We start from the raw sequence: 14410 nt of genomic DNA on the forward strand, positions 1-14410 counted from the left end.
TTCCTCTGGATCATCTCCAGCTCACACAGCTTTGGGGTGGCTTAACAGACAGTGCTGATCTTGAGGAGCATCTCAGCCCATGCTCGTGGTCGAGGTTGTTAAGGGGTGGGCAGGCAGCCAAAATGAAACCCAGGGCACCCAGAAATGTCCTGGTGCAGGATCTCCGTGAACCTGAAGGACTTTTTCTGGAGGTGCCACCTGCCTCAAGGAGCCACAGAGCAGGAGGGAGGCCAGGTGGGGTGGGGTGGGAGGTTCGCCCCAAACCCCCAGGCTCTCAGGTATGGCTGTGGGGCTGAGCTGGATTTGATCGGAGCTCATGGATGCGTGGTGACAAACTCCTCCTGCGCAGAGGCCCTGCTCCCGTGAACCTCGTAAGTGGGTGCTTAACTTCGCAGAGTGAGGTGATCGCAAGGCGATATTTTATTCTTGTCAGCTTCAGCGTTAACAGAGACTAGAATCACTTGGGTAATTAAGCTTGTGCAAAAATAAAATGTAAAAGTGCCAGGTGCCTATGGAGATCTAAGTAATTTCTCAGAGTGGGTAGAAGAGCGGTTCTTAGCTTCGCTCGGGAGCCGCAGTCCTAAAATTCCCAGGGGCAGCGCAGATCCCCGCGGGATGAGCTGAAGGCAGCAGCCCTGCTTCTTCTCAAGTACCATTTGTCAACCATCTACAAGGAGCCCATGGGTACCCAGGGCTCCATATGAAAAGTCCGTGAAGAAAGGAAGACCTTTTGCAAAAGGCATGGCTAAAATTTCGCACCAGAGTGTTTTTGAGCAGTGTTAGTGTTTTAAGTAAGGAGTAACCGGCAGCCAAGTGCTGACCCGCTCTTGCCATGGGCAAAGATCAGGCTGGGGCTGTAGGAGGAAAACCACCTTCCCATGTCTGCGGGATGGCGTCGGGAGGATCCCATCGCTGTATATAAATATTTATTACTGGGGTTATAGGAGAAAGGGAAATGGTTTAAATGTGTTGGTGAGGAGCTGCGTATGTCACCTGTAGTGCCAGCAGAGAGTCCCAGCTGACACATGGCCCCTCCATGGGACAAAACACAGGGCGAGGACCTGGGGCCACCAACTGAGTAGGTTTGTCACAGGCAACCAGCCTGGCAAACAAACACGCAGCTGGTCAGTTTGGAGCTGAACAAAGCCGGGGCTATTTATAGACATGTAGGGCATGGTGATTAACGTCCAGGCCTTCTCTGTTACAAATAAGCAGGGTAATTAGGGAACTGGCTTTGTTGATGAGGTAGCTTGCGGTGAGGCAATGTGCGTGCCCAGCACTCACCCCCCTGCACCCCTCCTGACCCGGGCAGAGCAGAGCTTGGGGACAATGGGGTGTTCCCAGTGGTGTGACAGGGACCACAGGTTGTCTCCAGTGGTGTGACAGGAACAGCTTTGCACAGTGACAGTGAGGGGAGGACAGCGGGCAGTTCGCTGGAAGCTGTCACAAAACACCTAGAGCTGATTCTCGGAGCTGTTTGCCTGTCTGAAGGTGCGGACTGGTACCCAGCGAGGTTTCTAGAGACATGAACCCGGGACATCTGACACTTAATCCGCTTGCATCCCTGAGGGAACCTGCCTGCGTCACCTTGAGCTTAAACTCCTGTCGCTGCGGACATCATTGTGCTTCCCATGCTCCGGCAGAAAACAAACACCCTTTTGGACGTGGCTTCTAATTTTCTGCCTGTTTCACGAGGTATTTGTATTGGAGCAGGCAGCAGGATCCCGCTGTGCGGGTGCTGCCCGGACCCAAAGCCGTGGTGACTGCTGCTCCAGAGAGCTCATAGATCACAGAATGTCCAGAGTTGGAAGGGACACCCAAGGATCATTGAGTCAACTCCTGTCCCTGCACAGGACACCCCACAGCTCACCCCGTGTGTCTGAGGACGTTGTCCAGTCTCTTCTTGAACACCGTCAGGTTGGGCCGTGACACCTCCCTGGGAGCCTGTTCAGTGTCCAGCACCTCTGGGTGAAGAGCCTTTTCCTCATGTCCCACTGACCCTCCCTGGCACATCTGCTGCCGTTCCCTGGGCTCTGTCACACCTCACACCTATACCACATACCACCAGGCTGAGTCCCCCTGCTGTCCCGGGCCATCTTCATCCCGCAGTGGATAATGTCACCACATCAGAATGGCCCCAGTTCATCCTGGGACCAAGCAATTCCCTCATCTAGCCCCGCTCCCTGCAAAATGCCAGATTGACAGAGAACAAAAGGAATGGAGCCGGGCAGTGCGGTGACAACGTGGTGTTTTTATCTGTGCTGACCGGAGGGCAGAGCTGGAGCTCAGAGGTGCTACCTGGCATGGCTGGGGTGATACCTGTATTTTTAATTATTAGGCTATATTTTAAGGAATTCTAGAACTCCTAGCTTAGGAGAACATTAAGGTAGCAACCTTTAAAGATCAACCAACCTTGTAGCCATAGAATCTTTGTATTAGCAGACCCTGTAACCATAGAGTCTTTGTACTTGGTCGTCCTACCTTATTCTTAAAATTGACATAGATTTACAACGTATTATTTTAAAATAGGTAACTGAGAAACATGCAAATGGTAACTGAGAAATAACTGAGAAACATGCGAATGTTGCTTAGCATTGCTTAAAAGTTACCTTGTGTTAGAATAGGTGTGGAATGTTAATGGTTGTCAAGAATTGCAATGAATATGTAATTTTTCTGTCAATATAAGTATGTATGACCAACTGATGGACCTATGGAGGGAGGCCCCCGGTACCAAATAAAGAAATGCTCCTTTTAAAACCCCAAACCATAGTTTTAAGAGGTTATTAATTTGCCAATTTTACGGTATCGGGGGGCACATGTTTGTCTCACAGTTTCATGAGAGCTTCCACCTGGAAGGTCTCAGTGCAATTTTATTCTGATTTTGAGGTTCTCAATCTATTTTCCCCCACAAGTCTCTCACCACCAATCTTTACATAGTGGAGGTGCCCAGGGCTTTCCCGCTGTGTCCTGCTGCCAGGACACCCAGGAGGGCTCTGCGCCTCCATCTCCCCCCATGTCCCCAACACCCTGGGTGCCTGGAGCTGTGTCTGGTTATTGTGTCCAGTTGTGGCCCCTCAGCTCCAGAAGGACAGGGAACTGCTGGAGAGAGTCCAGCGCAGCCACCAAGATGCTGGAGGGAGTGGAGCATCTCCCGTGTGAGGAAAGGCTGAGGGAGCTGGGGCTCTGGAGCTGGAGAAGAGGAGACTGAGGGGGGACTCATTCCTGGGGATCAATATGGAAAGGGGCAGTGTCAGGAGGATGGAGCCAGGCTCTTCTGGGTGACAACCAGTGACAGGACAAGAGGCAATGGGTGCAAACTGGAACACAGGAGGTTCCACTGAAATGTGAGAAGAAACTTGTTGGGGGTGAGGGTGTCAGAGCCTGGCCCAGGCTGCCCAGGGAGGTTGTGGAGTCTCCTTCTGTGCAGACATTCAAACCCGCCTGGACACCTTCCTGTGGAACCTCAGCTGGGTGTTCCTGCTCCAGGGGGGGATAGCACTGGATGAGCTTTCAATCTTCCTTCATTCTCAGGTGTCTACTGGACCTTTATTTGATGGAAATATATTTTATGTCATGATACAGATGGAAGCCTTAATGTGGGCTCCAAAATAACCAAGGCAAATGACTACCAAATAAGCAAATCTGTAATAAAAGTACGTACAAGTTGTGTGTAGACTAAGCCAGTATTAACACAGACCAGAACAGGTCAATTTGGGAACCACAGAAAATCATCCGCTCCTTTGCCCTGTGATACTGGTCAACGCACAGAAAGAGCTGGAAACAGGGCCTGGCAGAGTGGTGACTTTGTCAAAGCACCTGACAGAACAAAGGACTGATTGCATACAGGAATGAGGAGCCTACAAAAAACGAGCGGTGAGGACAGGAAAAGAGAAAACAGAAAAAAAGATGGCCCTAACAACATGAAGAAATACAGTGAGGACCTGAAGAGCCACCAAAGGATCACAGAATCGTAGAATAATTTCACTTGGAGAAGACCCTCAGGATCATTGAGTTCAATTATAACCTAACCCAACTCTAGCACCAACCCACGTCCCTGAGAACCTCGTCTAAACGCCTTTTCAACCCCTCCAGGGATGGTGACTCCAGCACTGCCCTGGGCAGCCTGTTCCAATGCCCCACAGCCCTTTGGGGAAGAAATTGTTCCCCACATCCAACCTCAACCTCCCCTGGCGCAACTTCAGGCCGTTTCCTCTTTTCCTATCACTTGCTACTTGGGAAAAGAGACCAACACCCTCTGTGCTACAACCTCCTCTCAGGCAGTTGTAGACAGCAATAATCATATTCTGCAGGTTACAGCCCACTTGCTTTCATCAGACTGTGCTTATTTTTACTAAATGCTAAGATCCTGTCCAACCCCTGACGTTATTCTGTGATCCTGTAACGAGAGGGAACCGCTAACGCCTCCCCCGAGCCCACCCGCCGCACTCAACATGGCGGCACGCCGCCCTCAAGATGGCGCCGCGCCACACTCAAGATGGCGCCTGCGGAGAGGGCGGGGGGTGGGGAGGTGTGTGTGCAGGGGGGTGTGGCGCGCACGCAAGATGGCCGCCGGCGCGGCGGAGCGGAGATGGCGGCGGCCGCGCAGGCGCGGCGCGGTGCGTCACGCGGCGCGGCGTGACGTGCCGTGCGTGCGCGGCGCGCGGTGACGGAGAGGGTCGGCCGCGTCCCTTTGTTGGCGGCGGCGGCGGCGGCAGAGCTGAGGCGCGGCGGGGCCGGGCCGGGCCGGGGGGCGGCGGGGGCCGCGGGAGCCGCCGCCGTTCCTTCAGCGCCTCGCCATGGACTCGGACGAGGGTTACAACTACGAGTTCGACGAGGACGAGGAGTGTAGCGAGGACAGCGGCGCGGAGGAGGACGAGGAGGACGAGGAGGAGGACGAGCCCGACGACAACCTGGACCTGGGCGAGGTGGAGCTGGTGGAGCCCGGGCTGCGCGTCGGCGGCGAGCGCGACGGGCTGTTGGGCGGCGAAACGGGCGGGCTGGGCCCCGGCGGCGGCGGCGGTGGAGGCGGGCTGGGCGGCGGGCCGGGCCCCGGCGGCGGCCCCGAGCAGGAGGAGGATTATCGCTACGAGGTGCTGACGGCCGAGCAGATCCTGCAGCACATGGTGGAGTGTATCCGCGAAGTCAACGAGGTCATCCAGGTGCGGCCCCCGCGGGAGAAACCGGGTGGGTGGTGGGGAGGCGGAGCCGGGCCGCGCTCACCCTGACCCCCCCGTGTCTCCTGGGCACCCCCTGCCCCGGGAGCCCTCTCGGGGCCCGGCCCGCGGCGCATTTCCTGCCGTGGAAGCGTCGGGAACCAGGCCCCGGGCTCTCCGGGGCCTCGTCTTTGTGTGGTTTCCAGGCTGGAATCTCTCTTGCCGTTCTACCCCTTGTCCTCACGCTGCCTGGGGGGGTTTGTGCTTCGGGGAGTTGGTTTGGAGCTGTGGAATTTGCCGAGGGGCAGCTGGACACCCCCTCTGGTTTTGTTGTTTCTGCGTCCCCTTCCCTCCCGCCTCGCACAAACATGCTCACGGGCTTCCACCTCCTCGGGTTTGTTTCCAACAATTACCAACAATCGCAGCAAAACAGTATTTCCAGCAATTGCAGCAAAACAGTAACTTCCCCCATTATTTTTTTTTTTTTTTTTAGCGCACGGCTTTAAAAATGAAGCAGAGTTCAAAGTACTGTCTTCGGATGAAAATATTGTTATCTGTTGGCTCTTGAGCTTTTGGTAAAAAAAAAAAAAAAAACCGAAACACTTGGCATCACTTTGGAAATGTTTCTGGCAAGGTTTTGCTCCAGCTCGCCAGCAAGTTTTGTGATGCTGTTCACTTTTTCTGCAGGTGACCAGAGTGTGGGGGTTTTCTTTTGTTCCCACTTAGTCGACGTTATTCAGAGTTATTGTGAGTAAATAGAAAACGCTCCTGCTTTTCTGGTATGTAAGCAGGAGTGGGGTGAGAAAGTGAAATCTCTGGATATTGAATATTGAAGGGGATGCAGTGCCCAGAAAGCAGGTTTTTCTCTTAGTTGTGTCTACTTCCAGTGTTGCTAAATCTGTTTAGATATTAGATTCACTGCAGTGAATGCTTTTGCCCAACTATTTTCTGCTCTACTATGGCTATAACAGCAGCTTTAAAAGGTTTATATGGAACTTGATGGAAGCAACTGGAAAAGTATTTGCTTACTAAATTAGTAAATGGCATTTCTTGGGTCAAATTGAAGTTTATAACTTCAATAATAGTACCATACATGTAAAGCTGAATAAAGGAGTCTGTCTAGGTTAGCTGATTACCCTGCAGTTAATGATCTTATGGTTAAGTATGGATATTTCTTTGCTGCCAGTTATTGATTGTAATGTAAGAAGGGAAACAAATGGCAAATAGACATACGAACAATTGATAACTTAGAGTTTTTACGCTTTGAAATAGCGATTAAAGTGGCGAGTCTGTATTTAATGTTTAACACTGCAAAAATCATGACCTGTATAGAATAGTATTGAACAGATTGTACCATTTGCTCTGTCTTTGTGTAAGCAAAGTGGTGGAAAAGTTCCTGCCGGTGAGGAACAGTGAGTGTTCCTGCTGTTGTACTTCCAGGCCTGGCCGGCGTTGTGAATCATGAACTGATTTCTTAGACAAGGTCCTTGTTTCTGGCCTGAGCTGTGTTTTTATTCCCCTCTTTTACTGCCTCTGAGCTGTATGGCTTGTGTGCTTGACCTCTGAGTTGCAGAATTAGTGGAGAAAAGTCCCTGTGGGTAAAGAGGGTCACTCTGCTGAACTTGGCTGCGTTGGGCTCTGCAGAAGCCTTGGAGCCACCTACACAGAACCTCTGTGTACGCTTTGGTTATTTGTCTTAGGTTTGCAGTTGTTACTCCTGGTTTAACAAAGCGGGGTGCAGAAAACTAGTTTGTTTAGAGTGTCATGGCTAAACTCAGGACCTAAAATCAGCTTAAGCCCTGGAATGTGTCAGAAGAGTAGAAAAACATTTGGTTGCTCTGAATTGCTCTTAAACACAGGCTGACTGCCATTAGTTTTCCAGTCTGTTCAGAGGTAAGTGAACCCAGTTCGGCTGATGCTTCAGTATTTGCTTGTCCTAGCTTCTGTTGCTGGTGGTGAAATCTTCCAGGACTCTGTTCTGTTTATTTCCTCACTTTTGGCACCCAACCAGGATTGCTGCTGCTGCTTTTCTGGTTCACTAAACCTTTTCTGGAGTCACGCTGGCTCAGGATCCTGCTGCAGATCCTTGGTTGCGGTGCTGTGATTCACTTGTTCCGCTCCTGTACTGGACGGCTTTGGTCTCTGGGTATCGGTGTTGAGTTCTTGATATCAAATGATGATGGTTGTGGCTACGTTTTGTAGCGTGAGGGTGTAATGCAGAGGTTCCCGTACCCAAAAACTTCAGCTGTGGGTCTTGCACCCTCTAATCACTGAGGCTACTGATTTCTAATCAGAAGTAAGGTTTAAATAAGATCTTGTTTTTCAGTTGATCATCTTTGCAGCTGCAGTGAAATGAAAAGGTATCAGTGAGCCATGAAGTGTCTGAGCCACAGCAGGTACAACCATCTGTATTAAATGACCTTTGTCACTGCAATTCAACAGTTTATTAGCTGATAGTACCACTAGCTGGAGGGACTGAATTAAATTTACCCTCCCATCCATTTACTCATTTCCAAATACGTACAAGAAAAACATGAACTTCTCAGGATGGATTTGATGCGATGAAGACTTTGCAGAAGTAGTAGCTGACTTGTGGTAGACTGGTTGCAGAGCTTGTAGTTCGCACTGTAGGGCATAACGGGCTCTTAAAGGTGACTGCTCAATGCTGAGCTTTTATCTTTTTTAGTTATCATCTGGTCTTCTAAACCCACTGAACTTGCAGTGAACTAGGGAGGTTTCAGAATGACTTGAATATTTAGAGTATTTTGCATTTACTCTTGTCTGAGTGTAATTGGGATTTCAGGTGTTTAATGGTGATTTTTGCCAAGTATTTATGCTCATAGTCTGGTTTGACTCTGCGTACTGCACAAGAAATCCCCTTCCTCTCTGAATGCAAAAATAGGGGTATGAATAAACCCCTTAACCTTGTGCTGTCGATTGGCCGAGACTTTTAAATTCCATCTCTCATCAGAGTATTGCTTACATTAAATTGCTATAATTACAAGGGATAGAGATGTTATTTTGAATTTTAGTTGTCAAAGTAAACAGGAGGATTTGTGGTGGTTTTCCAGGGTGCCTCACTGAGCAGCTGTAAAAGCCCAGACACAGAGGTGTTGTGGAGTGAAAGGTTTTCTCTACTCTCGGCTCTTTTCCCACAGCTGAGTTTCTTCCCCATATTCGTCCTCTCTGAACTCTTGTCCGAAGAATTTTCTACCATCCTTAGGTCTTTTTTTTTTTTTTTTTTTAAATTGGATTGCTATTTTCACTGTTGCTCTAGATTTTCTGAAAATAAACTTGAAAACTGTTTAGAATAGCATGTTTATTTCTCCTCTGAAAAGAGCACATGATGGCTCTGTGACTCTTCCCTTTGCGGCGTTGCAAGCTTGCAGGATTTCGGTATTTCTGAGTTGGGTTCGTTTCCCCTTTTTGGTCGCCTTCTTCTGGAGCATTCCAAAGACATCATTGTGATGTCACTGACCATATTCATTCTGTGTAATTGCGAGGTGTTGAAAATACCGGGATGACTCTCTGAGGTGGTTGGTGTTTAAAACAAAGCGTAGAAAAGGGAGTTGAGCCTCTTCTTTTCCTCTCAGCTTCGCAGCGTCCCGGGTGCTTTGCCCAACCTGCCAGGTGGTTGTTGAGCTTCAAACCTGGGCTTTCTCTGCAAGGAGGTGGCATCGCTGGATCCAAGAGTAGTCTAGCTCAAGAATACCTTTTCTTTCTACTCTAGCCTTTAAAATAAAGTTTTTCAGGGCAGAACAGGTAGCGTGTAACATCAGAATGTTTGTACCAAGTCTTCTCGTTTAGACGATATCTTTGCAAGTAAGGTTGAGTCCTTACTGGGTAGAAGCTTTGCTGTTAAAATAAGCCAAAACCCCAGGCTACTCCTAAGTTACAAAGCCATGTTTGTTAAATTTATTGAGGAATGGCTTTTTGGAGAGGCCGGCAGAACGCAGGCACTACAGGTATCCCCCAGGACGCCACAGCCCTGTGCTTAAACACAGCTCTGGTACGGCAGGCGCGAACCCATTGTCGCTTGGCAAAAGGGCTTTTATTAAACAGCGGCTTTTTGCTTGGACGGAGCGGCCCGATTTCCAGTGGTAACTTAGGAAATTTCCCTGGCGCTGGTGTGATTCCATGCCGTTGGCGATACGTTCCCAATGTGTTGTCCAGAATAGGAATGATTTGCCAGGGAGCAACAGGGATTACTGTTGGCCTACAAGACCATGCTTAAAACTGTATAAATACAATTTAATGTTAGAGATGACGTCTTGAAAACTCGGCGCGCTTGACAAGAATTGGGTAGGAGCCTGTGGGAGGAGGCACTTGATGCTGATGCTTCTTGCACTTGGCGTTGCTTACGCTGCCTGCGCCAGGTGAGTTTGCAAGCCCCACAACTTCTCCTATTGTGCGGTTAGTTATTTGATAATCAAATTCGTGTTGGGGCCTTAAATGTTATGATGCTGGAAGGAAACGCTTTGGTAAGCTCGGTGTTTCTGTCACGTGGCGTTTATAAGGTGTTTCATTATAGGAGGAATGCATTTAATATTTCCAAGGAATGGAATGAACTTTGTTGTGACAAAGCATTCCTGAAATCTGGTATAAGGCCTCACTGCAGAGCTTTTGGAAATGACCTGGTATCTGTTCCCTGGCTGCCAAGACATGGAATTCTGAATATAATAGTGGGGTTTTTAAAGAATTATTGTAGGGTTAGTGTTACAGGGTAGAAAAGTCTTGTTTTGTCTGTGAAGTCACCGGGGTAGTTTAAACTTTGTACTTTAATGACGCATTTGCTTAGTGCTTTAGATTTCTGGTTTCAGATGTAAATCTCATGGCTGGCCACGAGTTTAAAATAAAAATCAATACTGGTTTCTTTTGTCTCAATATAAGTTTGCAAAAATCACAACAAGGCAGCCTTCCCTGGGGGGTGTGTGGATGCAGATGGGGACTGGCACGTCTTGGGGATGTTTTCAAAGTGAAACTGAAAGCACTCATTATTTTTTAGCTCCTTTTTAGAAACAAATGTTTAATAAGTAGTAAATACAGTTACTGGTATTCCCCATGGGTTTAATTTTAGTGAGCAGGCCCATGCTTGCCATGCAAAGTCAAGTGTTATTTCTGCTATAAATTGGAAACTGGTGTGCCATGGAGAAGACATAATTGAGACTGCAGCGTTTGCAGTCCTTGATGTGAAACAATAGCTATTTCTGGGTGTTAAAACATCATTAAAAATGCAAGTTCAGCTTACACTTCTATACTTATCCCAAGCTCTGACTCCCTAGTTTTAGCCTTGCATGAGTTAAAGTTCATAGCAGGAAATAAAAGGCAAACCTCCGATGCTCTTTGTGTTCCTGTGAGATGATATATAAGTATAGGGCAGTCCTGTGTCTGTTCAGAACTATTTCACCTTTCTGTTTGACGAGCAATGTTAAATTTGGGAGCATGGCACACACAATTTCAGTTTGACAGTCTCTGCTGCTTGTGATTAAAACTGAGACCTGGAAGACTAAGGCATTTGTTTGAAGCGATGCTGTTGATTCCTAAATTAAAAGTAGCTCCCTATACTTCCTCCCTAAGTGTCCCTGGCACCTGTTGAATTGTTTTCAAGTCTCTATTTTGAAAATAATCTCTCTTCCCCTTTAGTCCATGAGCGAGATAAAGCAAACAAGAAGGTGGTTCCGCTGTTTGGTGTCAGGTGCAAGAGAGCGGTGGAAGGAACTGATTGTTGATCTCCAGGCTGTGCTCATCTTACAATATTGAGTCACGTTTTTCACGCAGAAATAATTTGTCGGAGCCTTTTCCTTCTGGAGAACACAGTTACTCATTCCTCCGCTTCAGAAGGACAGTTTGGAGCACCTGGGAACTGGGAAAATAATCCTGAATTTGTCAGGAGAGCTGTGGCTGACCATGGCGAGTAACTGTGAAGGCTCAGGGTCCTCTCTGTGGTTCTTACTTGTTTGGGGCTGTGCTTCCAATTCCTCTGGAATTGTGTTATTTTGGAGTAAGAGGGATCTAAAAATGCTGCACGTGATGTTTTCTCTTGTTTGTGGCTGGTTACGTTGGCTTTCTGGCAGCCGTAAAGAATGTTTGGAAGCTTTTGCGTATGTATAAGTGTATAATGCTGCCGAATTTGATGAAGTCATTCAGTAGCTTCAGCAATTGCAAGAAAACTGCAGCCTCGTTTATTGTAAAGCACACACGGAGGGTTCGTAGCTGCTCGGTGGTGCCAAATGGTGCATTTGAGTGCAGCCGGGAATACAGATGCCTGTGTTTTGGAGAGAATCTGCTGAGCTTGTATCGGATGTCGGTGCAGGAGGCGAGGAAGTGACTGACTCTGTGTGAACCAGACACAAAAAAAATGATTGTTTTAAGTTGTTCATCAAAATTCTGCTAATATTTAAATAATATCTTCAGCATCCCTGGTGTTAGCTGCTGGCAATAGTGAAAATCTTGAGTTTGGCCTGTATGTGATTCCTTAGCATGCTTTTAGCTTTTGATCTTGAGCTGTGATGGAAATACCATTTAAATGAATGCTTTGAAAACTGCTCTTCCAGGTTTCCTCTGGAGTGGAGCTTCACATGGAGCCTAGTTTGGGAGTGTTTGTACTTCACAAGCTGGTGCCTTTTTAGCATTTGAGATGTCCCTTTAGCTACGGGCACTCTTTCCAAAGAGCTCCCTTGTTTACGTGGCATAGCAATGCTGAGTAATAATTTTTGGTATTCAGGGTAGTTCCCTCTGAGTGTTTGAACCACTGCATGTAGCGAACACAACTCTCTCCATCAAGTCTTATGGGTGTTTTTAGAGACTGAGAACTTTTACCAAATTTCAATAATTGTTTCAGATTCCAAGTCTTGCATAGAAACTTTCAAGAAGAAAATGCGTTGAAAAAACTGGTGTAGGAGGGTGAGTTGAATCCCTTTGGTGTCCTTTTGGAGAAGCGTGGAGCCCAGTGAGCTGAAGCATCAAGCACCGCTTTTCTGTGACTTGTGTTATGGTCTGTGCCCGTCCTTATCACCAGGCTCTGTGACGGCAAACGCTTGTTGTTCTCTGCAGATCCATTAAACAAGGGGTGAGGAACCAGATGCTGCCGCTGGGGTCAGCAGAGCAATTGAGATCCCCGTGAGCAGGAGGTTCTTGGCTGTAATCAATGAGTAACTGGGTGGTAGCCTATGTACCTACCTTCTTGGTCTTTTCCTGAAGTCTACTGGTGGTTTCGAGGTAGCGCCTGCTTATGTTGGCATATTAAGTTCCTTCTAACCTTTTCTAAAGCATTCTTGGTTTTGTATCCTCCTCAGTTGAAGCACCATGCAGCACCTCTCATTTCCAGGGCCAAGCAGGGCAAGGATCCTGTCTTGGCTATCAAAACCAGGTCTTCTGGGAAAGTCCTTGCGACCGAAACATTGAAGTGTGAATGAGAAAAGGTTTTTTCTTCTGACTCACTTAGATTCTCTGTGTGACTTTCTGGTCCTGAGACACCTTCCGCATTCTGGGACACCATGAATGCCACTTTTCCTGAGGGCAGCGAAAAAGATCAGGCTTTGGTGGCTTTGTGATTTGAGGAATTTGGGAGCTTGATGGAGATAATCACCGATGTTGGGAATTGGAATGTTGAACACATCGATTGCCTGTCCAGCCTTTGAGAAAAAGCTTGACAGAGCAATGTATTGTGTGTTATTTCAGCAGATGAGGGATGCAGGCTCTGAACTCTGTTTTCCAGCGGATAAGCAGGATGGAGTAGGAATTCCTGCTCAGGAGGATTCTGCTTGGGCACAGTTGAAGTCCTCTTGAAGTGCGTAACACGCACTAAAAATGTAGAACCAGAAGAATCAATATAATGGCCCCTGAAAATAGTCAACTGGCGAAACAACTGACTTTGGGTGTTAGTTCAACTTGATTTTTTTCAAGCTTATGTCTGCGTATTCCTATTAAGGAGAAAGCATGAAGAGACTTTCTTCCAAGGTAAAGAAATGACAATTTGAAGTGGTTCTGCAGGTTTCCGCTTCCTGCTGTGTGTTATATCTTAGGTCGGGCTCTGAAGGAGTGAGTGGAGTGAGCGATGTGACCGCACTACCCTGGCCAAGTGTGTTTGGCCTGTTTACTTTAGCAAAACTTGTTCAGAGCCTCAGAGGAAGTAGCTGGTATTTGAACGAACCTGTTATATAAAAATCACGGCGGGACATGCTCGATTTTACTATTCCTGTGCTGCTTTGTGTGTGGAAGCTGGTGAAGTAGTTACTGAGTAGTGAAGCACTTCACTCTGGGTAATTTCCTTTTAGGTTTTTCTTTGCTTTTCTGGCCAGAGACACTTGTGAACAGGCTCCCATTGCTACTTGGGAGACTCGAGCTGTTCTGGTGCTTTCAGTTTCTTTGGGTATCTCATTCTCATCCCGAGCGTGTTTTTGGGCTGCAGGGCTGTACAGATGTGCACCTGCAACCTGCAGTAGGGGCAGACGCGGCTCCGTGCGCGTTGCTCGTGGCTTCGGCAGTTCCCTCGCTGTGTGGCCAAGTAACGAACGGGGTCGGTGAACTCTCTAATTAAACGTGCCCCCTCTCTGCTCTTATCGCTGTTTGACCCTGCTCGCTTTGGCAGAAGTGATGCTGGTTGAATTGCTCAACTGTACTGTCAGCAAAATAAAACGCGTGTGTGTCTCCGCCTGAAGACCGTGGTTTTGTGGCCTGTTTTGGGTGCACGTGTAATTACAGATGTATATTTAAATTTTGAAAGAGCTCTGGGTGTTTTTTTCCAAAACTTTGATCCTTTCTGCAGCTGGTAACTTTGGATTGCATGTGTTCTTGTGTAACAAAATACAAACGCAATCAGCATTCCTTTGTCTGGCCAGGAGAAATGCGGAGACGCGTGGAGGGAAAATGGGAGAATTCACGTGAGCAAACAGGCCCCTTTGCAATGAACCTTCATCTGTGGGAAGAATGACTTAGGATAAGTTAACTCTTAAAAATCTACATCCTGATCAGTACATTAAAATCAGGCTGAACAGCTGTTTATTTTTATTAAAAAGAGAGGAAGAAGAACATTCCAACATTAAGTTGGAACCCTAGTTAGGGTTCTCATTCTGCATTCCCCTACACCTGAACAAGTGACTCCAATAGATGCTGTGAAATAGATGTGTGAAATTTGATCTTGTGTGAAGTGGAAGGTACTTGGGGGTAAAATCCCACCTAGTATGTATACAGGAAAGTAAAGCAACAATTTCTAATTACTATGAAGGTCTGATGAATGAATGTGTCTGACGTCTTTT

General features: G+C 47.7%; 1 protein-coding gene across 1 annotated transcript in view; it reads left to right on the forward strand.

Moving 5' to 3' along the window:
- The first annotated feature begins 4713 nt into the window (after positions 1-4713).
- The window catches only part of ARIH1 (ariadne RBR E3 ubiquitin protein ligase 1), a 51658-nt gene continuing 41961 nt past the window's right edge, over positions 4714-14410 (forward strand). The window contains exon 1 of the mRNA XM_065847083.2: positions 4714-5159. Within this exon, the coding sequence (XP_065703155.1) occupies positions 4797-5159 (363 nt within the window). The 5' untranslated portion in view covers positions 4714-4796. The remainder of the gene's footprint in view (positions 5160-14410) is intronic.

The sequence above is a fragment of the Patagioenas fasciata genome, chromosome 12 (assembly GCF_037038585.1).
Source record: "Patagioenas fasciata isolate bPatFas1 chromosome 12, bPatFas1.hap1, whole genome shotgun sequence".
Taxonomy (NCBI): domain Eukaryota; kingdom Metazoa; phylum Chordata; class Aves; order Columbiformes; family Columbidae; genus Patagioenas; species Patagioenas fasciata.